Here is a 27,383-nt window from a genome sequence, read left to right on the forward strand (position 1 = left end):
TGTGGTGGTGGTGGTATCAATTGGGAGTTGTCAGCAGGATTGGTCAACCGCACCTGCCCTCGGCCCCCACCCTGTCCACGCACGTTCAGGTACTTGTACAGAAACACTGTACTTGAGTGTAGTAGTGCTGAGGGTGAGCAAACAAGCCCGTGCTTTCACGAGCAAATTAATAGGACCACAGAAGAGGCCATTAAGGAATTTGTAACGAAAATAGATTCACGTGTTCGGTTGATCAAGCAAATTATCCGCGCTCTGGGCAGAGGGAAGGACTAACTTCGACACACGGGGTGAGAGAGAGAGAGAAAGAGAGAGAGACAGAAAGAGACAGAAAGAGACAGAGACAGAGACAGAGACAGACAGAGAGAGAGATCGAGACAGACAGAGAGAGACAGAGAGAATGTCCTGAATCCTCCCACGGGGTCACATGGGGACACACACAGAGCTGTCCTGAATCCTCGCACGGGGACTCCTCGGACCGAGGGGACACCCCAAGGTGAGACGTCGGAGGTTTGTGCACGTGAAGATCGCACAGGTGTACCCCGGGCAAACAGGTGGACAAACCCGGCCAGGTACATGTACTTATGTACGCTTCAAGAGGAACTCTCGTCGGACATTTCGGCAGGACAAGAAGAGGAGGCGATGCACATCATCAGACTCCATCACGATCGTCGTTCGGAAGACGTGGGACGGAATGATGCGCTTCGTTAGACACACGTGAGGAGGAGACGGAGCGGACGAGGTACAGGTTCGTGAGGGCGAGGCAAAGGGCGGGAGTTTCGTTTTTAAAGCGTTCGGACAAACGCGCCGGCTGCGCGCCTCGGACAGGGGCTCTGTCTATCGATAGGGGAGGTCGGACAACGCGCATGCGCCCGTCGCCATGGCGGCGCCACCGCCGGGCCCCGCACCGATCGACGTCGACGTGAAGACACAGTTCAGTACCCGCGAGGGGACCTACCGTCTGCTCGCCCCGTCCGAGTACAGCAGGCCCAACCGGGTGCCCTTGTCCACGCAAGCCTCGAACCCTGTCCGAGTGTCCTTCGCCAACGTCGACGACCACTCGGATTCCGGGGAGCGCATCTGTTTCAACGTGGGCCGCGAGTTGTACTTTTACATCTACAAAGGAGTCCGCAAGGTACGGATCCGCCGACAACGTCGACGTCTACCTCGTTCTCGTCTGTCGGTTCGTCCGTGTCCGAGTGGGGAAAAACACGAATGTTTCAAACCACAGAAACATTCACCGTCCGCGACACTTTGGCGCCGCCAAGCGGCGTCTCGGGATAAAAACACCTTTCCCGTGAATCCCGTGAATCGCTTCAACAAACCTCGTCAACAAAAAAACACCTGTGCAATGTCTGTTTATTACGTACGTTAATACCGCCACATGTTTGAACCTTCCCCCTTCGCGGTCGACCGGCAAAAAAAGCTTTCGTCACTGGACTGTCTATATATTACGTACGTTAATATGAGGGTGGTGGTCGATAGATTAGGTACGTTAATATGAGAGGTGGTGGTGGTGGTGTATATATTACGTACGTTAATATGAGGGTGGTGGTCTATATATTACGTATTGTAATATGAGGTTGGTGGTCTATATATTACGTACGTTAATATGAGGGTGGTGGTCTATATATTACGTTTTGTAATATGAGTGTGGTGGTCTATATATTACGTACGTTAATATGAGGGTGGTGGTCTATATATTACGTACGTTAATATGAGGGTGGTGGTCTATATATTACGTTTTGTAATATGAGTGTGGTGGTCTATTTATTACGTACGTTAATATGAGGGTGGTGGTCTATATATTACGTATTGTAATATGAGGGTGGTGGTCTATATATTACGTGTGGTGGTCTACATATTGTTGTGAATCTGGAAGCCCTGAGCACTCAACATACAGGTCCTCTTCTTCTTTCGGCTGCTCCCGTTAGGGGTCGCCACAGCGGATCATCCGTATGATCCGCATAGTGATTTGGCACATGTTTTACGCCGGATGCCCTTCCTGACGCAACCCTGGTCGCCTCTTATGACACAGGGATATGGTACACCTATTTTAACCGGGGTATACACCGGCCCAGTATACTGGTACTCATTTCACCGACATGTTCCCGGCATGCTCCGCGCGCTCGCTGGAATGCGGGCGTGTTCAGAATTTGTTCAGGGATGGAATTCCATTTCCAAATATGGTCATGAACCAATTCGCTTGGCTGTGTGCCAAGTAAGGGAATGCGTTGTGTCCCACCCAATGTAGTGGGGCAGATAACAGCAATTTTTGAGAGGAATCGTGCAAATGATGATACAAGCATCAAATTTGGCACATTTGTTCTCCAGGGGATTCTAATCAAATCTGCCTGATTGGCCATCTGAAAATCCAAGATGGCGGCCATTTTTCAAGATGGCCGCCAAGTTAGCCTCCCGAAGTTGACTTTTTGCTTAGAAGTATTTGTAGTTGTCCGATTTGCATGATATAGGTGTGGACCCCTATGTTTTCAAGCCTGCTGGAGTGTATTTTCCTGTTTTTAAAGCCCCCTGACACACTTTTTCTGATTTTGCACAACTTTAATGATTGTCATATGAAGCTAAGGCCTTTCTGCAACCGGGCCCTGGCTAGTAAATGTTCAAAGCTATGCATACCATGCGAATGTTCCTCCAGCTGCTAATGTCCACATCTGCAGCTGCAGAGTGTTGTGCATGGGAGCCTTGACTGAAAGCACTTGCATCTCTGGTTGCAACCTTTCTTACAGGAACACTTGGTCAGTTCCTGACAGCTGGCTGCAATAGGGGGTAGTGTTGTCCAACATATCTGCCACGTCTCTCCTTTCTGTGTCCATCCCTATTCAGCGGGACTGCTTGCGTCTGGACTGGAGATGGTTGCCTGGCCCCAGATGATCCCAGCCTGATAGGCCGTACGCTTTGCATGTTCTCTGAGGGCTGCCTGTGTTGGTGGAATTCAGCTGTACGGCCTCTGCTTGCGGGCAAAGAGATCCAGTCTTGCTCCGTCCACACCAGTGGCTGCGCTTGATCTGTCATACATTAGGACAACAAATCTCTCCAGCCTCTGCAGGTCAATATCACGAATCAATGTTGGATGCTGGCTGAGATTCGTGAATGTTTCATAAACATCATCAAAGACGTTCCAAGTCTGCCATGCAGTTTTCTTCCCTTTACCGCGGAAGGCAGACACGACGTCACATCCAGTCAACCCATGGAAGTATGGGATCCCTCTAGCTTTCTCAGGCCCTATTGCAGAAACTACCTCATGGACTGGAATCCATCACGCCTTGGCTCCTTGGCCTAAGGCAATCCACATGATCTCAAGACCTAGATCCTGTAAGGATGGTAGTACAGATATTGCTATGACTAGTATGTCCATGTCATTAGCCTTAATGATAATGGACTTGCTACTATCTATCGTTGCATCCCTCGTGTGTACAAATATTCGAGTGTCAGCTTCTTCATGACAACATGGAGACACAGCATCCAGTGACTTCCTTGTGTTGCTCATGGCATCTTCTCCTTTTGTGACAATGACTGTACTTGTCGTCTGTGCTTCACACATCTTTCCCGCAAGGAAGTGAAACAGTTCAGTCTTGTTGCTGTCATCTCGAAGAAAGCTTCTCCAGTTACTTGGGGTCTTACTGGTTCCTGTCACCCTTCTGATTCCTTGCCCCCTTTTCGACCTTGCCTCGGACTTCAGACTTGACTTCTTGTACACATCAAACACTACGTCCACCCTCTCGTACCTGGCACCATGGGATTCCACCTTTGGGATGATGTCTTCTTTAGCATAGTCATCAAATATCTTTGAAGTGCGTGGAGGTAGGGCATTGATAAGTGCTGTGCCATCAATGATGACTGCATCTCCCCTTGGTTCTCTGTCTGGGATGTTCACTTGCGCTTCAAGAATTTCAGCCAGCTGTGACTTCTGACATGTATGAAGCTTGCCGCTGTCACTGAGAGATGCAGGGTGTGACTGATTCTCATGCTTGAAGAATTCTTGCAAGTCACACTGCCCATTCTGGCATGAGATGAACAGTCGTGAGAACAGCGCTGGCACGTCCTGCCGATTCAGGTGTGACTGCCTAACTGATCCGGGTTTGATTAGGCAACATTTGGGACACTAGTAAGTTGTTGCAGTATGATGCCAACATACAATTCCTACTTTGCTGACACTGAACCCCATACTGAGTTTCACAGCAGTGATGTCACCAATGTGCATTGATAGTGTCCGACAATCACTCCTTCAATAAATTCTTACTTGGCGATGTTGATTAAAGGACTGGTAAGTGGCCTGGATTCAATCAGCACATCTGTTTCATAAACTTCGTGCACTTCGAAAATTTGGAGCTAGATGTACTCCATCACACGCAGTGACCTTCTGTGTGCTACCCTCATCTAGTTTAGCCCGCGAGCCAACGCGGTTTACCAGGGTGTGGCCGATGCCATGCACTAGCAACTTCTTGGAGCCATAGATGAGAGTTGGGCCAGTGATGAGGACCAGTGCCAGTAGTCCATCCAAGGGATGTGGCTGACTGCTGAAACAAAGGTACGAACTCTAACACTACACCCCTACACCCCATGCATAAGTAGCTACAACTACATACATGTTAAGTCATGCAAACGTATGAAAATCATTAACAAATGTGAAAAATCAGAAAAAGTGCATGTCAGGGGGCTTTAAAAACAGGAAAATACACTCCAGCAGGCTTGAAAACATAGGAGTCCACACTTAGATCATGCAAATCGAACAACTACAAATACTTCGAAGCAAAACGTCAACTTCGGGAGGCTAACTTGGTCCTTATCTTGAAAAATGGCCGCCATCTTGGATTTTCAAATGGACAATCAGGAAGATTTGATCAGAAAGCCCCTGCAGAACAGAAATGCCAAATTTGATGCTTGTATCATAATTTGCACGATTTTTCTACTATCTACTACACTAATGATGAGCGGACTGAATTCCATTCCCAAATACGGTCATGAACCGATTTGCTTGGCTGCGCGCCAAGTAAGGGAATGCGTCGTGTCCCACCCAATGATGAGGGGACTGAATTCCATCCCCAAATATGGTCATGAATCGGTTCGTTTGGACCGCGCCTGAGTGCGAGCCACGCCTGAGCGAACCGCGTGCCCGAGAGCTGGTCACAAGGAGCGAACCGCGCCCAAGAGCGATAAAAGGGACGTCGAGTGAGAGAATTGAGAGAGAATGAAAGAGCGAGGGATCTGCCAGAGCGTCAGAATCTGGTCAAGCGTGTGGATCTGCTCGAGCGAGAGAGGAAGAATTCGCGCCCGTTCAAAACGCATCTCTCGAGGCTGGGCAGAAGGCATCTCGTCGCTGGCGTGCTCTGGTTCCCGGGTCATCTTGTCTTGTGGTCTGCGTCTGGCTGCCCTGGTTCCTTCTTGGACGACTGGTGCTGCGGGAAGGTGCGGACGTCGAGCCGCGCGGCGCGGCCAGGTAGCCTGTGACTTTCTCGTCCTTCAGCTCGACTTCCCTCCGAGCTGAAGGGATTATAAAGACCATTTTGGGTCCGTTTCTTTGGGTGTGTGTGTGTGTGTGTGTGTGTGTGTGTGTGTGTGTGTGTGTGTGTGTGTGTGTGTGTGTGTGTGTGTGTGTGTGTGTGTGTGTGTGTGTGTGTGTGTGTGTGTGTGTGTGTGTGTGTGTATTTGTGGGCCCGTCTGGAAGTAGGAATTGTATAAGTTCTCTTTGCCTTACATACTTGCATCTCATTAGTCGTGATAACTCTGCTTCTTGCGTGCTCCCCCCTTCCCCCCCATTATAAATAAATATATTTGTTAAATGTATCAGTTCGTTGCTGTGTTTCTTCCATTGGCTTAGCATGGCGCGTGTTGGTGAATTATAAAGGCTTTTGCCGCTGAAAATGTACATTCGGACTGATGGAACTTCGGCAACCGTCTGTTCGGGTTGCGCACGGGTCGGGCATGCTAACGGCTCGACTCGTACGAGAGCCATCGAGGGTGTGAATACTCGGTAACTCGCCACGTGGATTTCTAGGTATTTTGAAGATTGGCAAATAACCCTGTACCACGTGGTGTAATTATTGACGATTCACGGTCCGGTAAGGGACCCGTACTTGTCGGAGTTTTCCGAAAGGTACGATCTAGATTCCGGGTGTTCGGTAGAGTCGACTCTGCAGCTCTATCTAGCGGTCGTGCTCGTCGCCGATACCCGGAACGCAACAAATTGGTGTCAGTCATGTAGATACGAACCCCTCCGCCTCCATTAACAAAATTGACAGGTTCGAATCCGGCAACAATTGGTGTTCAGGAGTGGGATTCGAACCCCTCCATCTCCACGAAATTCACGGATTCGGATCAGGGGTGTAAGGAGCGAACCCCCCCCCCCACCCGTTTCCCCCAAATTACGAGCATTTTAAATTCTCTTCCGAACACGCGACAAGGCAAGCCAAGACGGGCTGAAGCAGGTGGGTAGTGAGGTAGATGTAGTGGTAGACGAACCCATGGTCCAGGACACCACCCCCATGCAAGAAGACGTGCTTGCGCAACTGAACTCAGAAGTAGTGATGGGAGCAGGGGCGGCCTATGACAACCCCCCCCCCCCGCCGTCAAATTTCCTCCCCGATCCCGGCCAGTTCCGCACACCATCATGGCATCATGATCTGATGTTAGGGAAAAACAATGACGTGTTTATGTACAGGGTGTTTCAAAAAGAGCGATGCAACTTTAAATGTTTATTTACAAAGAAACAGAAACCTCAGGAACGTGAACCAAACATTTCTTGAAAGCTTATGACATGGTATTTTCTGTCACTGATTGCTATTGCAGGAAGTCACTGCTCGAGTTAGTGAGAGGCCAAGGTGTGAAATTGGCATTTACGCAAAATCCTTGTCATTGATGTTCTCGATGTGTGCCCCTATGTGGTTCAGACAGGCATTGATCTTGACTCCAAAGTTCTGTCCAACTTTCCTGTAGGTCTCATGTCACACTGCCTGGAGGTAGTCTGACACCTCCTGTTTCAGATCATCCAGTGTGGCAGGGCCTTTGACAGCTCCCCAAACCCAGTAGCCCAGAGGGTTCAAGTCTGGGCTGTGGGGTGCCCAGTCATGAGCGGTACCCAGGGCAACGAGGCGGTTTCTGAAGAGCTGCCGCAAGAAAGTGATGGTGTCACCAGCTGTATGCAGTGGTGCACCATCCTGCATAAACCAGGTCATACTGAGTTGGTTTGGAGTGACATTTTGGGCTAGATCATTATGGAACCTCTGGAGCACGGCCCGGTAGCGCTCACTGTTGATCGTCACCATCCTGCTGTTGTCATTCTCAAACCAGTAAGGCCCTAGCGTTCCCCATCTGTCATTGAATGCACAGAGATATGTGACCTTAGGCCCTTTCAGGTACCTCTCAGTGATCTCCTCAGGTGGTTCTGCCCCCCAGAAAATGTTGTGGTTGTTGATGGCACCTTTCAAGTGAAAATGGGCTCCATTACTGAACTAGATCAGGTTGATCCAGTTTTGGTACCACTCCATCCTGTCACTGAGCCAATTGAACGTATCAAGTCTCCTTCTTGTGTCATCTTGACTCAGTTTATGCCTAATAGAGATGATGTATGGGAAAAGCTTCAGTTCCTTAGTGAGGATCCGCCAGACTGATGTTGGTTTGATGCCGAGCTCCTGGGAGCACCAGTGGTGGGACTTCTTGGGACTGTCCACTGCAGAATCCCCCACGGAGTCGATGTTGGCTTGGCTCTTGGTTACTGAGGCTGGCCTGCCACTGTTGCCCTTGCCCTGGTTGTGCACTGTACCCTTGTGCTCAAAATGTTTCACAATACGTTGAATGGCACAATTTGTGGGTCCACCATGCGTTCTGAGGTCGAATTCCCGGCAGAACCTCCGGCGGGTGTCTACGTATGATTTAGTCTCACACCACAGAGCCACCACTTTTGTCTTCTGCTTCACTGTCAATGGCATACTTTAGCTACGGAGCTAGAAATGCTGGGGAACAACTACCACGATAACACCACCAAACCCTGAAAAGGAAAACGGTATAGGTCAAAAAAACAAAGAAATGGCAGGAAGTCAAAATTGGATCAATCTTTTTGAAACACCATGTATACAATAATGTGTTGTCTTTGTGCCAAGTACAAATAAAATCTGCCCACACATGTCAGAGATATGGATACAGATGCATGTACGCGTGCATGCACAAAGCGATGCAACAAAGCAGGTAATTTTTTGGGGGGAGATTATAGTCTTGACCACCCGTCCCTTCGCTGATGGGTTTAATCAAAAGACACGAAAATTGAGACCGAATCCATAAGCCTCCATTTCAGACGAAGTCCAATGTGAGCTAATCATGTCTTTTGTCTGACGATAAAAGTTTTCCTTGGAATCTGACCCCCCCCTACCCCTCCCCCCGCCCCTTATGTACATTAATTGTTATGGGGAAATTGGATTCACTTAAAGTCGTTTCAATTAAAGTCACACTTTTCAAGAACGTAACTACAACGTCAAGCGAGGACTGACTGTACTTCCAAAATCCAGGCTGACTGCACTCCTCAGCTCTTTTATTCCTTGCTTCTCTCAGCTATGAAACCACCTTGCAGAGGCTATATTGGGTCGCCGAAATAGGTGACCCTTATTGGGTCGCCGAAATAGATGATCCTTATTGGGTCGCCGAAATAGGTGACCCTTATTGGGTCGCCGAAATAGGTGAACCTTATTGGGTCGCCGAAATAGATGATCCTTATTGGGTCGCCGAAATAGATGATCCTTATTGGGTCGCCGAAATAGATGATCCTTATTGGGTCGCCGAAATAGGTGACCCTTATTGGGTCGCCGAAATAGGTGACCCTTATTGGGTCGCCGAAATAGGTGAACCTTATTGGGTCGCCGAAATAGATGATCCTTATTGGGTCGCCGAAATAGATGATCCTTATTGGGTCGCCGAAATAGATGATCCTTATTGGGTCGCCGAAATAGATGATCCTTATTGGGTCGCCGAAATAGGTGACCCTTATTGGGTCGCCGAAATAGGTGACCCTTATTGGGTCGCCGAAATAGGTGACCCTTATTGGGTCGCCGAAATAGGTGACCCTTATTGGGTCGCCGAAATAGGTGAACCTTATTGTCAGTAATTCTATCTGTTTGTTTGGATGTTTGTTCGTTTGTCATCAGCATAATTGGTAGTAAACGTGGGCGGATTTTGACCAAACTCGGGTGGTACGTACATCTTATGACCTAGTGCTTTGGAAATTGTGATGGTTGCTAGGGACGCTTTGGTTCCCTAGCAACAACCGAAAAACCTTCAAAATCGGTACCGTTCACACGAAATCAATTCCGAAAGCCATTATGCCACGTCGGGTTATGAAATTTGGCACGAATGATCTACAGGTGATGCTCTATGAAATATATTGCGGTTTTTGTGATATATGGAATACTTTACCCGCAGCGCCCCCTAAAATTAGGGTATGCGCGAAAATTTAAGGCCCCCTAGCGACCAGGTGAGTGCATCGATACGAATGAAACTTTGCAGGTTCATGGTACTCAATGAGTACTACAACTTTGCCTCAGGACATATTGACCAATTTCGCTTAGGTCAGGGGTGAAAGGCCAATTAGTGCAAAAATCGATAATCTGCGAGAGCTGGAGGTGCCTTCACGCCAAATGCTACTCCTCCTAGGGTTATGGTCGGATGGTCATGAAAATTCACACTCATCGTTTGGAATACATTGTGCACAAACGATCGAGCCGGATTTTCGATTTAGATCTTTGTTCACCCACAGCACCCCCTCGAACTTTGGGGATTTCCGATTTCAAACCACATTTTCGGTACTTTTCATTCAAATGGATACTGAGTAGTTATCAGAAGATGGAACTGGATGAGATTTGATATGCATAATCTTAAGGTGATTCCCTATCCGCTATATGACATCCATTTTGCTCTATATCTTATAGTTTCCATGCTCGGCGACCCATCGCCGCCTACCGGCTTGTTCTGTTTCATTCTTCCCTCCAGGACTTCAAGAAGCAGCGCATCACCATTTCTTTGCATCCCCACTTGTATCCCATGATTTTTATTCATCCCATTAACCTTTCCTAACCCAACCATCTTACATGCAGTTTGTGCTTCATCCATTCCTCCCTTCCCTCTCATCCTGTTCGTTCATTCCCTTGATGATTGTTTCGCTGCCAGATCTATCTTGCTCTTCAATGAGTCTCGCTCCTGCAAAGAAAAATAAAAGAAGATTAAAAAAAAAAAGCTGCAGTTATTTTTACTCGGAAACACCCGTTCCCTCTGGGAACTGGGAACATGACTCGATTAATAAGAAAAAATCTGAGCGATGCAACAAAGCAAGTAAATTTTTTTGTGAGATTCTAGTCGTGACCATCGCTTCGCTGACGGGTTTAATCAAAAGACAGCGCATTGCACTTCACAAACATTGCACATCTATCCGTGAGTCTCAGTGAGGATGTAAAATGAAGTGAAACACCCGAAACGAGGACATCTTATAGCACGTAGCTGTTGTTGCTAGTGTCGTGGTGGTTGTGGTGGTTGTTGTTTGTATGTTCCTTTTGAATACTTCTTTTTCTATTGCTTTGAGAAGTATTACTGCATATAATTTTGTGCGTTCCTTCGATGTCCACATAAAGGGTTTCCTGCCGTAGTAGAATAACAAATGTTACCGTAGGAACCGCTGCGCATTAAGTTCTCGTCCCGCTTCCCCTGATTCTTATTCTTCTTCTTCTTAGATCCAGAAAGTCGTCCTTTTAAAACCAGTAGTTTTATGATTAAAGGGACACAGATTTTTGTTCCAGGTTCATCTGACAAAGTTCCAAATGCAAACCATTAGTTTGGTACTGAATTGGAGATAAAACGACTTTAAACGAGTATGTTCTGTAACTGATCAGTGACTTGATAATGAAACAACGTTAACCGGGACAATGTTAGGCGAAGACTTACTGTTCAGAGAATTTCCTCATTACTTCCACCACCGGAGGTGGACAGAGGTTGTGTTTTTTTTATCCCTGTCTGTTGAACTAATCTGTGAGCAGGATTTCTCAATAAGTTGTGGACGGATTTGGACAAAAATTATTGGACAAGTTGTGTACGTGACAAGGACGAATTCATTCGATTTTGCTGAAGATCCGAAACCGGATCCAGAAAACAAAATTTTTACATCCTCGTGGAGGATCTCGAAGTCTTACTCGCGTTGTTGTTCTTCATCTTCTTCTTGTGGACTTTTTTTGTTTCACAGCCTACAGTTTTCATCGAAACTTCCTGAAACTTGGCATATATATGTAAAAATACCCTGCGCAGACAATAAGCATCTCCGATTTTGAAAAATTCTCATAGAAAATAAAAGTTATGACGTCAAAATATCTCCGCTAACGGAAATCGCCTAAAAAATTATCTCCGAAACTAGGCAAGCTTTTTGAATTCTGTTTGCGGGAATCGAACGGGGCATTAGCACAGATAATTTATCGCAAACCTGATACATCACAATGACGTCATATTCGTTTTTATGACGTCATCATTAAGAGGACGAGGATCTTAGCTCATTTGAGCTTGTTGAAGTGATTCTTCACCATTGAGAGATCAGGCCAAAAACGATACATGGTACGATATCTCAAAATGTATGGATGGATTCAGACAAAACTTGGTGGATGAGTTGGTTATGTGAGAATAACAAGCGGATTCAATTTTGGTTCGAGTAGGAATCCAGATCCAACCTATCAGTGGGATACAAAATGTAAACTGTTCAGCCTGGTGAATGGAGGTATACGCTCCACTTGTTCTTGTCACACACCCAACTCAACCACCAAGTTTCATCCGAATCCGTCCATAATGTTTTGAGATATCGTGCTATGTATAATTTCTGGCCGTGTTCTATCAACCAATGGTGAAGAATCACTTTAAAAATTAGAGTATTCGGATTTTCACCAAAATCTAATAATTTCATCCTTGTCACATACCCGAGCTCTCCACCAAATTTTGTCTGAATCTGTCCATAACCTTTGAATATATTCTCTCGCAGACAAACGGACGGGGTGAAAACATAACCTCCGTCCACCTTCGGTGGCAGAGGTAACAAGAAAACTTCACATCTTGGTCCATGAATCATGACCCCTGTTACCGAAATGGAGTTAGATACTTCAAGACCTGGCACCTTCCTAAACCTGAATGTTGAGATAACAACCAACAACACACACACACACACACACACACACACACACACACACACACACACACACACACACACACACACACACACACACACACACACACACACACACACACCTGCACTGATGTGATAGCAGAGCGATGCTCTGCATATTAAGAGGAGGTTCTGCGGTTCCATAATCCTGTTTGATTGACTATGTGAACTTGTGCCTGAATTTTGAATGTGATTTATCGTGAACAGGCAGTTGATCTCAACAAGCCCATTGATAAACGGATATACAAAGGTACGCAGCCAACGTGTCATGACATCAACCAGATGGCAGCAGGTCCAGAGAGCATCTTCCTCCTTGTGGGTTTCACCACCGGCCAGGTGCAACTTGTCGACCCCGTGAGGAAGGAGAACAGCAAACTCTTCAATGAGGAGGTCAGTTTGACCGAATCGTTTCTTTTCACTCGGTACTAAGCAGGAAAATGGATGTAGAAAAGCAGGAAAATTATTACAGAGAAAGTGGACTCATTCACGTCTCCTCCGGAAGGACAATGCTCTCCTCAATGCATCACCCATTTGTTGACCTGACGATTTTAGTTTGATTTTGCAGAGATCGAAGACAGAGTCGGACACGACATAGGCAAGCATGCTTACAACTGATTGGATGTTGTGATATTGATATTTTTATTTTGAAATTTCTCACCTGTTAGTTGCATCATCACTGAGGCCTGTCTCGACCTGTTCTCCTGGACTTTAGGGCTCTTCATTGGAGGATGCCATGACATCTCTCTCTCACACACACACACACACACCAGCTAATGCAAGGAGACGGATTGCAAGCTTTAATGACAATCCAAGGAACGGCTCACTCGATGATTCAACGTTCCACCTGCGAATAACGAACAGCATTTTTTGCAGTCGGATCAAAAACCAAACCCAGATGAGATGGCTCGAAAGCAAAGGCATTATTAAGCCCTGCATCATACTCTCAGACTTACGAACAATTGGCTGCCGACAAATCCATTCCATAATTTAAAATAGGACCGTGCGTCCCGAAGCTCACCTGGATCAGGTGCAACAATCACTCAAACCCTCCACAAACCCCCTTGGATCCTGATTTCTGTTGTTTTTTTTTTATGCGGTGAATAAACTTTGGTACATCATGGGTGACGAAAGTTGTGGTCAAGCTCTATTGTAATAGTGGGTGTAGTTTCAGAGAAGAGAGCAAATACCTATTTTGGGGGGGCTTAAATCCCCCTTTCCCCCCTGCTGTAGACCTCCTTAATGAGCGCAGATTTTGATGCCGTCAATACACCTTCATTAGGCCTCGGATATGAAGCTTATGGCTAAATTTCATCAACATCGTGTGTTTGGTTCAAGCGATAATTGACTGAAGTGTTTACAGACTCACTCACTGACTCACCTACGGACACTGCGTGATCGCATACGATCACCGAATTAAAGTCCAGGTGAGTTAAAATGATGAGAGCACCTTGGAATCCATATGGATTGCACTGAACCACGGTCAATAAGGAGTTGGTTTTGCACAGTAGATATGACCTAACAACTTCAAATGTGTTGCATTGCCTGTTACTCGTGCCTTCCCTATGTTGTGTTTTTTTTTTTTTATTCCACCTTTCGCATGGTTTTGTCACAGAGGCTGATTGATAAGACACGGGTGACATGCATCAAGTGGCTTCCCGCGAGTGAAAGCCTGTTCTTGGTGTCTCACGCCAGCGGGCAGATGTACCTGTATAACGAAGAGCTGGCGTGTGGCTCTGGGGCACCTGGCTACACACAGCTGAAGCACGGCGAAACCTTTACCATTTACACGAGCAAAAGCAAGTCAGTACGAAATCCACTGTTACGTTGGGCAGTGGGTAGTGGAGCCATAAATGAATTCGCATTCTCCCCAGATAGCACTTACCTTGCTTGTGCCAGTCAAGATGGGTTTCTCCGTGTCTTTCATTTTGAGCATATGGAACTTTATGGCTCAATGCGCAGCTACTTTGGGGGTCTCCTGTGTGTGTGCTGGAGCCCAGACGGATGCTACATCGCAACGGGTGGTGAGGATGATCTTGTGACGGTGTGGTCATTTGTTGAGAGGCGAGTAGTGGCCCGTGGACATGGTCACCGGTCATGGGTGAGTGTGGTGGCCTTTGACCCTTACACTACAAGTATCAAGGATACGGAACCGCTGGACTTCAGTGGCAGTGACGAGGAGTTTGGAAGAGAGGGTGTGATGTGCCGGCAAAGCCGAGCCAACAGCACGCTGTCACGACTCTCACAGCAAGCAGATGATTGTCCCCTCTCTGTCACCTACCGCTTTGGTTCGGTGGGCCATGACACGCAACTGTGTCTCTGGGACTTGACGGAAGATGTGCTCTTTCCCCACCAACCGCTGTCACATGCCCGTACCCAGACCAACATCACTTATTCTACGTCACCCATCTTCACCAATTCTTCACCAGTAGGCTCTCTGCCACGCTCAAACTCGCTGCCCCATTCGGATATTTCAGGCAGGACGAAGGGGTTAAAGGATGGTGTTCTAGCAATAGGAGTTGGTCACTTTGCCACAATGACACTTCAGGACTACAGCAGGGAACGTTATAGTGAGAAAGAGCACAAGCGCAACTGCAACATCGGACGTGCCTCCGGCAAAAGTGGTGAACGCACGCAAACATCATCATCATCATCATCATCATCGCAGTGGCAAATGTTCTCGCTGACCAAAGGCCGATCTGATTCTTCGAGACTGCTCGGGAGCCCTCCGTGTCCACACATGCATGAGGTGCCTGTTTTGGAACCCTTGGTGTGCAAAAAGATTGCACGTGAGCGTCTCACGGTGCTTCAGTTTCTGGAGGACTGCGTAGTTACTGCTTGCCAAGAGGGTTTCATCTGCACGTGGGTGCGTCCTGGTCGAGGAGTGAGTATACCTATCAGTGCATTTCACACGACAACAGTGCTCCTATCTTAACAACTTGTGGTTTGGAGAATTTTTACTCCAGAGTAAAAGCACCGCCAACTTTGCCTTGTGTTGTGGAAGGTGTGGTCTTCTTTGTGACGAGCAAATTTCAACCCGTCGCTTCACTGATGGTGGTGTGAATGGAAGGGGGGTGGAGAAAGAGAAAGGGAGAGAGAGAGGGGGCATAGAGGACGGAAGGGAGGGAGGGGCGGGGTGAGGAGGGAGGGGAAGTGAGGATTGGGTGAAGAAGGGGAAGCTAGGAAAGGGAGAAGAGCGAGGAAGGGATGTGGAAGTGGGGAGAGCAACGCCTCACAGAACGTTGCTATACAATGCAGGAGGGAGGGGTACAAGAGTGAGAGAGAGAGAGAGAGTGAGAGAGAGAGAGAGTGAGAGAGCAAGAGGTGTGGGAGGAGAGAGTGCTGCATTTAATTTGGGGGGGGTGAGGAGGGGACAGACAGAGAGAGTGGGTGGTGGGGGAGGAGGGGGAAAAAAGATAGGTGAGGGGTGGAGGTGCCGTAAGCATGGAGAGTGATATGTTATGCCGAATGAACACAAAAAACAATCTCGTGTCAGAACAGCTGTACACACAATGACACAACAGAGTTTGTAATGTTAACCATCGGCACATCTGCAAAAACTTTGATATCCCAGTTCTAGAAAATTTGTGGGAACACTTCCCAAAAGCGTGTACTAAAAACATGGAAGTACCGCTCACGTACAACCTAATGATCCCATCGAGCGTGAACATCGAAAACAAAGTGTTGCGACAAGATACCATTCTTACGTACAAAAAAGGGAAGAAGGCATTGCTACGTGAGGTGTTGGTAGCAGTGATTTTGGACTAAACAATGTAGAAATAAAGAAAATGACCAAATACCAAGACCTCAAAAATGAAGTGAAAAGATCCTGGAAGCTGAAGAATGCCAAAGTTGTTCCAGTGATAGTTGGAGCTACAGGAATGATGATAAAGAACCTCATAGAGATATTAAAAAACCATCCCTGGGAATATTATAACAAACGAACTACAGTTGGAAGGTGTCCAGGGTTCAGCGACGATCCTGAAGAGAGCCCTCGGCACAAAACTTTGAGAACAGAAAACTTCACAGCTTGGTCCATGAATTGTGACCCCTTAATGAGATGAAGGGGATACTTTGAACTCACCCTGGGAGGGTTCCATTTCACTTTTTGAAACCCGCATATGTATATACCTATCAACGACACACACACACACAAACACACACACACACACAAACACACACACACACACACACACACACACACACACACACACGCACAGAGGTGGATACTCTGAGACTTGGTGAGTCAATGTTTCACCTCCTGAAACCCACCCACATGTGGAGCGAGCAGACAACAGCGACTTGCACGTACACACACACACACACACACACACACACACACACACACACACACACACACACACACACACACGGAGGTGGATACTTTGAGACCTGGGAGGGCTCCATTCCACTTTCTGAGACCCCGATTATGGAGATAACGAACGCACATAAATAAACCGGGTGTCCCATCTGCCAGCATTAGTTGGTGGGCTTTCAAGATCACACAGTGTACTTCACAAAGAGTAGGCAAGCTATTGCCGGCACCATGAACGAATGACAAAATTCCTGCCCTAACCTACAGAGGGCCTCACCTTCTTTCGTACGCAGCACATGGCTGCAGGTACTGTAGCACAAATTGCTGGGGACACAGCTCTGTTGCTGATCAAGCTCCCTGACATGCAACTGTGTCTCCGGTGTAATCTCTGCAGGAACTTGTAATTTGTTCAAGGTGCCTGCGATAGCTCTCCTACTCTTCGTGTAAGACAATCCATCCATCCATTGGGACCATACTCTGTACAGAGCGTCGGTGCTGCCGAAGCAGTCTCCTCGGCTATTGGGCACAATCCTGGACGGGTCGCCACTCCGATGCAAGTAGGACAATGTGTTGTCTTAAACCTCCACCAACTAACGCTGGCAGATGGGAAACCGAGTTGAACGTCTATCCGAGAGATAACGCAAGCATTGATGAATCCCCCCTGCCTGTGAAACACCGGGATGATAGTTTATACCTGGGTCGGGATTCCAACCCAGGCTACACAGCTTAGTGTTAAGCATGCATACCTTTAATCTTGGCTTTCTTGATAATCCTAGGCAACGCACTGCCACGATAAGATTTTTTTTTTCCTTGGTGTAAAAAGGAAATACGACATGAGGTTCAAGTACACATAAAAGCCATAAGAAGACATCATGGAAAGGCATGCGAAAGCGATTCATCAAAAGAGTGTGTCCGAGAAATACTGTATCTCATGAATGTCTCAACCATGGGCATGTTTAACATGTATGTTGTAATTGGGGTAACAAAAGGATTCCAAAGTGTACAAGATAATTATTTTAAAGGACTTTGAATTGTTTTCATATCAAGTTTTGTTTCATTTTGTTTCGGCCAGTCGTGACCATCAGCCGAGCTGTCCATTTCATTATTTCTGAACTTCATAAGCAAATACGATTTTATCACACTGGAAAGTTGGTGACATCGGTGGGAAATGTTGAACTGTTAAAAGTTCAAATGTCTGGCATAAGGAGAGAGGATGATTGATCAAATTTTGGAGAATTTTTCACGATCATAAATTGTAAGTGTCCTTCAATACGCGTGTGAAAGGGAAGGGAACAACAAAGACGAAAATGAAAGGGTCATTTCAAACGTCGTTGCTTCTTCGCAGAGATAATCGCAGAGCACCTGCTCTCTAAGGGAGTGGCCAGGGGGGCTTATGTTATTATCTTGATCCAAACATGTAATTCAAAATAGCTCACAGCACTGAAAAACATGGGGACAGGAATAGTGTACTGTAAATGGTGGGGACTTGTAATACCCTTCCCCCACCTGGAGGTGGTGCTACACGATACACATTTACATAGAGAATTTGCATCCCTCCCCCTCCCCCTCCCCCCACTCCACAAGACCACCGGCAAGGATAAAAACACCCTGATACACTAATTGGGGTTATGCTGATCCTATGTCTGAATATAATCGGACCAGAACTGTAGGAGGAGTAGCACGACAAACAAACAAACACGCACTGATCCATGAATTATTGGTTCGCAGGCGCCAGCAGTGACCACTATTTTCGTTGTGTCTGTGTGTCTGTCTATCTGTCTGTTGGGTCGCCGAAATAGGTGACCCTTATTGTCAGTAATTCTGTCTGTTTGTTCGTTTGTCATCAGCATAATTGGTAGTAAACGTGGGCCGATTTTGACCAAACTTGGGTGGTAGGTACATCTTATGACCTAGTGCTTTGGAAATTGTGATGGTTGCTAGGGACGCTTTGGTTCCCTAGCAACAGCCGAAAAACCTTCAAAATCGGTACCGTTCATGCGAAATCAATTCCGAAAGCCATTATCCCACGTAGGGTTATGAAATTTGGCATGCATCATCTACAGGTGATGTTCTACCAAATATATTCCGGTTTTTGTGATATATGGAATAGTTTACCCGCAGCGCCCCCTACAAATGGGGTATGCCCGAAAATTGAAGGCCCCCTAGCGACCAGGTGAGTGCATCGATCCAAATTAAACTTTGCAGGTTCATAGCACGCAATGAGTACTACAACTTTGCCTCAGGACATATTAACCGATATTGCTTAGGTCAGGGGTCAAAGGGCAAAAATCGATAATATGCGAGAGCTGGAGGTGCCGTCGCGCCAAATGCTACTCCTCCTAGTCTGTCTGTTTGTGACTCTCTCCAGAGCATAGCTCCGTGACGTTTGACGCAATCTTGATGAAACTTGGACACAAGCTAGATATCATGGTCTAGTTGTGTCTTTTTGTATGAGGGGCATCCCATGCCCCTTGTGGGCGGAGCCACACCCACTTGAACTTTTAATTTATTTTTATATATATATATTTTTATATATATATTTTTCTCGCAATTGCATTTCCTAGAAGCTGTGCATAATGCCCATAAGTACAACATATAAAAAAATCCGATTTGATTTGGTCAAATTTGACGGAAGAGATAGGTTTTTACGGTAGGGTTTCCTCAAAAGCTTCCACTAACTCAATTGTACCTATCGTGGCATTGTTCAATAATGCCCGCGAACCATCGTCGCCTCCCGGCTTGCAGTGAGGATTATTATTGTTCTACACTCTACAGCTTCTTCGTCTTTGATATGGAGCATCATTGGCTGAGGACACGACTGCGCTACTGATGGTTCGGGCAGGAATTTTTTAATTTGTTCAGGGTGCTGATGATATCTCGCCGACTCTTTGCAAAGGACACCATGGGATCTTTAACGTCCACCAACTACGGTACTACTGGCAGACCTTTAATGCCCATCTGAGGGTCAGCACACGCATTAATTCCTCGTCCTGTTTTCAAGACACTCAGATGACAGTTTGTAAACTGGGCTGGGATTCAAACCCAGGCTATATGGGTCAGAGGCGAACGTGCATACCTCAAAGCCAACCTGCCAGCCCATTCTCCAGCTTGAACCCATGGGAGAGGATCTATTAAACATTCACAGCTTCAGTATGTCTGATTTTCTTACTGGAGATGAAACATGTGACTGAGTCATAGTCTTCCAGTGCTGGAAGGATCCATCATGGCATTAACCTGTAGTGGCACAGGGTTTGGCACAAACCGTTGACAAAAAGAGCTTCACAACGAATGAATAGTTTGTTAAACCAAAGTAGTTATTACCCAAAGCATGAGAAATGACTACATTGTGTACAATTTATTTGCCTCCTTCGTGCGAGAACAAACATGGCAAAAAGCGTCATTGTTCCGGGCTCGCGTGATACGTCAAACACGGTGTATTTGCCTTTAATATGTCGAGTCTTTGTTTAATTCCCAACCCCTGACTATAGAGGGTCATTTTGGTACTTTGGAGGCAGGGCGTTGCATATCAACATCGTAGGTAGACATTACTTTTCAATTCGACCATTGTATATCACTACTCCGGTCATATTCTAAATTCCTGCCCGGATATACAAGGACACTGCATCATTGCCATTGCCTTGCTCCATGAAATGATGCAAACCAGCAGCCAGGTGCTCCATGCGAGTCAAATGCAGGTATGCTGTGCCAAACCTGGGAACTTCCACTTGGAATGGGTCGTGCACAATAACACAAAAGCATTAGCTGGATATCAATTAGAACCAAGACAAAAAGAAATGTTGAAAGTTGATGACGTACTTGGATGATTCCTTGAAAAGTTGCTTTGATGTCCACCTAACACCATGGAGTAAAGTCCCAAAAATTCCCATTTGAGGAAAACTGAAAATCCAAGATGGCCACCGTCGCAATTCGCGAATTTCAGGAAAACACTAAAAGAGCCAACACTTTGTTATTACTTGCCACAGAAAGATTATTTTGTGGTCTAGGCCCATGTTTTGGGGTATGAGGAAGTCAAAGGAACCCTGTTTGAGTGGGGTGAATATCAAACACCTTCATATTGCACACAAGATGTTTCTCACCAGTGAGTGTACCACTGGTATTGTGCTGAATGAGGTGGTGGTCCACCAACAAACTCAAATTATAGACTATCTGATACACACTCTCGTGTGCATCCTTTGTAGCTGCTGGTTGCATCATTGTTTAGGGACGCGGTTATGCCGCTGATGCTGTGCCGCTATACCAGTACACTGGTGCTCATTTCGCCAACCTCAGAAGGATGACAAGCTGAGTCAACCCCACCTGGTGTTAATTCAGCGGCCGACGGGGCTCGAACCCTGCCCCATCCCTCTCCCTTTGACATATCTCCAAATGTCTCTGTTCTCGATTGTTTTGTCCTTCCTTCTCCTGCCCCTCTTGTCTCCTGCTCCCCTTGGTATACGTTCTGTGTGTTCGCTCTTGTACGAACCTCGACATTGCTTATTTAAAAAAAAAAAAAAAAAAAACTCAGGGCCCTCGGGTTCCAAGACCGCCACCCTAACCGCTAAGCCAATGCCAGGCTTTGACTATCTGATGGCAGATGCAGATGGCCAAAGTCGCATTGGAAGATTGTGGATGGAATACATAAAGCACGTGTGAGTGCTATTACACTTCATTCGAGCAGAGTCCACAGAGATTGGTATCATATCAGCATCTTCATGCCATCAGTGAAATGAATTTCTGACCACTGACCAAATGGGTTTATCTACAATGTGCTGGAGGAGTTCTGTGTTGTTTACAGTCTCACATCTGATCAGCATGTTGACTCGTGTGCCTGCAGCACTGCACGAGATGCGAAAGACTATGGGACCTTCATTAATTGGCCTCATGTCGATGCTCCCTTCTCATTCCAGGAGCATGATTCCAATGTCTCGATCTCTAATGGGGTTGTAGTAGATAAAGCAGTGAATGCGGACGAAGCCTACGCAGTCCGGAAAGTAGCAGCAGAAGTGTGACAGGCCACAACTACGCTGACATCAAGTTGAAGCGTAAACACAGAGTTTACCTCCATCAGCTGTGCAAAAAGTCAAGTATCGCTTCGCAGACAGGAAGTGGAGGTCAACACCACCCTCCTCCTCCTTCATGTGTGTGACGTGTGGAATCGAGCACAAAACCAAGATGCAGGAGTACCTGCACTTTGAGTTTGGGAGGCAGCCTCCATTCCTACTTCATAATGAATATGAACACCAAATGTCTCCTTGCAAACATCTTGAAATCAAAGGTGAATGATCATCTGGAAGTTCCCCAGAACGCCCAATTCGTCCTTGATGGAGGTCATCTTTTGTACAGCATGCATTGGCCCAATGATGCCACGTATGACCAGGTGTGACACATACGTGCCACATGTCCTCAACAATTACAGCCCTGAATCCATGATCATTTTTGATGGATATAGTAACACAATGTCCACCAAATCAGTAGAGTAGCAGTGCCGAGCAATCAAGAATGCCTCTACAGACATCATCTTTGAGCTTAATATGATGACAACCACCTCTCAAAAAGCTTTCTTGGCAAACGGCAAAAACAAAGAAAGGCTCATCATGTAACTCATCTTCAAGTTGGAGGACACTGGTGTGATGAACAAGCGGAGCACTGCAGATGCTGATTATCTTAGTGCTGAAACTGCAATGACAACTGCAGCAGATGATTAAGAACCAGACCTGTTGTGGTCGTAGCCACTGACACTGATTTGCCAGTCATGCTAAGACCACAGCTGGTCTGGACATGCATATACTCTTCAGACTTAACCCAATATCTGGCCACAGCATTCAGGAAATCTAGCAATCCATCAGTTCCACAGTCAAAGCTCATCTCATGTTCATACATGCATTACCAGTTGTGACATGGTTTCAGCCCAAAACCACATGGGGAAAAAGTAGGCATTGGCCATTTTTGATTATGGAGAGGACTGGAGGGTGCTGAATTCATTTTCTCAGCCGGGCTCAACTCACGATGAAGTTGCGTGTGTAGGTGAGCTATTTCTCCTAAAGTTGTATGGGGCAGTTCGGTATACCTCTCCGGACAAGCATCGTTACATACAGTACATGAGGCGAGTCAGCAGAACCTCAGTCTTCTCAGCCAGGTTCCAACCACAAAGATGTCCCCCAACTTCAGCGGCTGCAAAGTACCACTCCGACGGAGCATACTTAACAGTGCAACAATGGTCGGGCAACCGGTTGATTTCCACTGAGTGGGGATGGCAATCAGAGATGGGATGCTATTTCGGAGGTATACTGACCGACCAGTGGCACCAGATAGGGTACTTCACTTGGTATCATGCGGGTGCAAGGGAGCAGCAGGAAGAAATTAAGTTGCCGAAAGGCTGGCCTATTCTGCATCCCCATGTGCTCTCTGTGCAATGGGCCAAGACGCACCAATGCCTGCCCCATTGATGATTCTGAAAACTATTCTGCCTGATCCATGGTATGAGTATGTTACACCTTCCAGTGGTGTTAATATTGTTACGGCCATGGATACCGAGTGTATTATGAGAGGGTTAATCCTCGTTTCTCCTTAGAAGAACCGGAACTGGGGCCATCGCTCACAATTAACTTTGTGGTACGGTGGGTTGCTTCACAACCACGAACACCAATCAGTTAACCATGAGTTCCAGTGTCCACCGTCTAATTTGCCGTTTAACAAGAGGTCACATGGCTTCCTGACCAGGGAACGCACCCTCGGCGATGCACCAATCTTATCTTGATTAGATCTCAAGTAGGGCGGCCGAGCGTTTACCGTTGGTGCATGCCGACTATGACAGGTTTATTAGTTTGGGAATTACCTCCCAGTCTATCTAGGTTCGGCCAATGCTGGATCAATGGAAGGAAAGGACAAGCAGGGACAAGTTGAAATGTCAACAAGGAATGTATTAATAAGAAAAATAAATAAACTGAAGAACTTTTTATTTCTTTGTGGTGTCAATGGATTAATTCAAATCAATCAAAATAATCTCAAAGAAATAAAGAATTAAACAGGCATTGATGGAAAAATAAACAATGAGCAGATGCTTATCATTATGCTTTACTTAACAATTAAACATGAGACAAGGGTACCCCGCAGATCATTCGGGGGGAGGAAATCCAGTCTCGGCTGACCAAGGCAGAAGTCGTCATGCGTCCAATAAAACAACCAAAAATGTGTGCGCGTGCCTTGGTCCACTGCCAGCACTCTGCCTCGCCATGCACCCACCCGCAAACAGACTCGAACACCATTCGACGTCACGTCGTCACCCCCAAGAACCAGGGACGCCAAGAATCAGGTATGCCATGAGCCAAGTACCGGGCAGAACCAGCAGGAACAGTCCAACCGTCAGGAGCTATCAGGAGCTGCAAGGAGATGTAACCAACGGTCAGTAGCCATCAGGAACTATCACCAACCATCAGGAGCTATCACCAACCGTCAGGAACTGTCACCAACTGTCAGGAAGGTGGTCCTCCCGTCTTTTTTATAGGCGACCAGTGTCGGCAGAGCCTCAAACAGACTTCAGCTAAATCCAGCTTGCCTATTGGCACATCGCTGCACGTGACCTCCAACTGTCAATCTCGTGATCATCCCTTCCTCATCATCGAGCGAGATACAACTCCAAATCAACACAGGCCTGGCCCACGATGCCATGCTCGGGGTGCTGGACAGACGCCAAAGGGCGGCCACCCTCTGGAACAAACGAGCGGGGACGTGAATCGCTCACAAAACGTCAACGGCGGCCATCGTCTCTCCGCTCGGACCAACACGAGCAGGAGCCAGCCAGCACCCACGGAGCCGCCGAACGGGCTGCCAGGCACGGATGGAAAAAGGCAGATGTCAAACGTCGGTGACAAAGAGGTGGGTGTCGAACGTTGATGAAAGAGAGGTGGGTGAGGTAAATGATCCACACCCGTATTTGACCGTCACAATAACTTTTCAGGAAAAGCCCGCAGTGTGTTTAATCAAATGTCCTGTAAGTCCAAGGTGTAAATAAATCGTCCACCTCCAAGCCAATGTGTCCTGATGGAAAGGGGTAGAATGAGTCTCCATTTGGCTAACGGCTATCTCTCGCGTGCATGAACGTATCGTAAAGAGGATAAGGTTATCCCATAAGAAAGGAAGGGAACCTGTTCTATACCCTTCTCCAACACATCAAAGAGTTAGAATCCCACCAGACAAGGGGATGGGTCTATTCTGAACATGCATTTGTGGAAATAACTGTCTGAGGACCTGGATGATGTGTGCATTAGTCGGATCCGATTCTGAAATCCATAACAATATGTTACACCTTCCTGTGGTGTTAGGTGTCACAGTGGTGTTCTATGTCATACCTTACATTTTCTGCATCTAGCATCATTGAAGATATTTTGTTTGAATTTTCAAATGATACTACAAATGTCATCCTCAAATTGAAATTCTGAGGGTTCCTTTGAAATCCCCAAAACCCCAAAACCCCATAACCTGGGTCCTCATACCCCAAAACCTGGGTCCAGTCCCCAAAACCATCATCTTAAGACAGTTAATAATAAAGTTATGGCGCTTTAAGTGTTTTCCTGATATTCACGAATTGTGACAGTGGATTCTGAATTTTCCTCCATTTGGGATTTTTGGGGACTGGTGTTAAATAGACATTAAAGGAACTTTCTTGGAGAAAAAAAATCACCTTTCAACATTTTTGTTTTCTTGGTTTAATGCAATGCTCCTTGCTACAAGTTTTATCTCCCAATTCCCCTGTACCAGAGCTGGCATTTTAGTGACAAACAATGTATCAGGTGGTACCACACTTACTAACACTGCTTCCTATTGTCCAATCCATATCCTTTAAGGTTGTGAACACAATCTCTCCTCCCGGAAATTCACCAAGTGGAACAGTCGTGTGAACGTTGTGAAGACAAGAAACAGTCGATAAAGTCGAATCGTGTCGATGGTGCCTTCCGTGGGCCAAGGCCCAAGAGAGCTCATCTGGAAAATGAGGAGATGGGAAACAGCCGAGACCAAGCTGCATCAACTGCTCTTCCACCCTCCTACCCCACACCCCCACATGCCAAAAACACTGCCCTTTTGCCCTTCTATTTCAAGCAGTGGAGCAACCAAACCGAAGGCCTAAAGTTTGCTTCGAGCTGCTCGGTGCTGTGGGACAAGTGGGCGATCAAGATGCGGCTCTTTGGAGTTGTTACACTAGATGTTTGCACTTAAAATCTAATCTTAACGGGAATATGAAATAAATTTATCTCTTATTAATTGTCGCTCCTTTGCTCAATAACACCGAATGTTATTATTTAAAAGTGGAGTTATTTTCAATCACAATAATGATGTCTTTTTGAAATATATATATATATATATATATATATATATATATATATATATATATATATAAATAATGGTAATTGCACTGTTTTTAATATTACTGTAAAAAAAAACATAAATCTCTTGTTATTGATGAATGTGGATCTGTTTTCTTTCTTTTATTTCCTTCATTTTGGCACAAGTTCTGTGTTTTTGATTAAACCTTCCTTTATATAAAATGTTGATCATTTCCTTTGATCCTGGATCATCCTTCTGACATGCTAATGACAATATGTACAATAAGCCATATACAGTGCTTAAATGTGTGATTTATGCTGGAGTTGCTCGTCTTAGTACAGCATACGTACGGTGCGCGAGATAGAGGGAATTGTGCCGTTTGAGGTGAAAGCATGAAACTTGGCACAGTTGTAGTATTTGCCCAACTAATCGATATCTGATAAGCCTGGTGTTAGTTAATGGTTAAGGTAGCTGGCTTAAAATGTTAGGGTCTTGAGTTTAAGCCCTTGTTGTACCATTAAATAACACCATTGAATAAGGCTATCATCCTTCCCAGGTCAGCAAAATGAGCACCAGCTTGCTGAAAACAGGGGGCACTGCGTCAGTGCTGCTCCCAGCAATAATGCAACCAGCGGCCACTGGCTACGGAATAATAACATCTGATGAAAGCCCACTTGGAATTTGCCAAAATGGCCACCGTAGATCCAACGTGAGGTCTGACCCTTTGCACATTCGCTGCGTGCCGTGACCTTCAGGCTGTTGGGAATATCGTTGTCCCACACAACATCGACCCTATTAACATCCTCCGTCTCCTGCAACTGATTTCTGACATGAGGCAAATAGAAGACTTGGTGTACTTAGTCAGAAAACTTTTTATCTGCTCCGCTTGGTCTCAGCATGTTCACAAGTGCTGCACCGTCGAGGCTATGGCATCAATTACTGGATCCGTTTCAGGGTGATCGCCCAGCTTTACGAAGTCTGCTTTCGACGACAGACGCAAGTTGCCAAACTGAGAGATAGGAGGTGGCTATTTCTGATTTTCATGTGGAATGCCTTCACTTTCCATGACGAGAACCGAGTTTGTCAAATTGCTTCTGAAAGGTGATCGAGACATCTTTCACCTGTAATAAATAAATAATAATAATGACACAGGCTTTTATCAGATATTGATCATGGCATAAGTTGCTACTACCATACCAAGTTTCATGCTTTTACCTGAAAGTGCACAATACTTTCACCATGTTGCTGTACTATCCTAAGCAGCAGATATTTGATAATAAAGAAATGCAGGGTACAGCTCTTTTGGTTGACATTTCTCAGTGGAGATCGGATTATATCTCACTTGCCGGTTCTAACAAGCAGTATTTATACCAATATGGTTTGTAGACAACTCAATGGACTGGTGTGACCTGCAGATTGCAAGAACAAGTTGGCAAGGCAAGACTGGATAAAAGATGAGTCATGATGTGTACCAGGTTTCTATTGACAGTGCGTTATGACACTAATTTTGACCAATACATTTATGAACTCCATGAAGTGTCTGTGTTTATCTTTGACACG

At 46.2% G+C, this 27,383-nt stretch overlaps 2 protein-coding genes across 3 annotated transcripts in view; one reads left to right on the forward strand and one right to left on the reverse strand.

The window, feature by feature from the left end:
* The window catches only part of TAF6L (TATA-box binding protein associated factor 6 like), a 36,262-nt gene extending 34,968 nt beyond the window's left edge, over window positions 1-1,294 (reverse strand). Inside the window, exon 1 of one of the 2 annotated variants that reach the window (XM_085871414.1) lies at window positions 1,164-1,294. The gene's annotated coding sequence lies outside the window, so the exon portion shown is untranslated. Of the gene's footprint in view, window positions 1-955 lie in introns of both variants that reach the window. The other variant, XM_085871412.1, reaches the window with a different exon arrangement.
* On the forward strand, window positions 342-27,355 carry LOC147033251 (WD repeat-containing protein 20-like). The gene is made up of 4 exons (XM_085871415.1): window positions 342-1,132; window positions 12,398-12,580; window positions 13,803-15,071; window positions 25,346-27,355. Exons 1-4 carry the CDS (start codon window positions 878-880, stop codon window positions 25,397-25,399), a joined length of 1,761 nt encoding a protein of 586 aa, XP_085727541.1. The 5' UTR covers window positions 342-877; the 3' UTR covers window positions 25,400-27,355.
* Window positions 27,356-27,383: the final 28 nt, after the last annotated feature.

This window comes from Eptatretus burgeri, chromosome 2 (genome assembly GCF_056783735.1).
Source record: "Eptatretus burgeri isolate ZD-2024b chromosome 2, Ebu_testis_v1, whole genome shotgun sequence".
NCBI lineage: Eukaryota > Metazoa > Chordata > Myxini > Myxiniformes > Myxinidae > Eptatretus > Eptatretus burgeri.

Bases quoted from the DNA above. Each gene is read 5' to 3' on its own strand.
- LOC147033251 (XM_085871415.1), top strand. From the start codon at position 878: ATGGCGGCGCCACCGCCGGGCCCCGCACCGATCGACGTCGACGTGAAG. The intron at 1,133-12,397 runs GTACGGATCCGC...TATCGTGAACAG, and splicing joins TCTACAAAGGAGTCCGCAAG to GCAGTTGATCTCAACAAGCC. The intron at 15,072-25,345 runs GTGAGTATACCT...ATATCCTTTAAG, and splicing joins GGGTGCGTCCTGGTCGAGGA to GTTGTGAACACAATCTCTCC.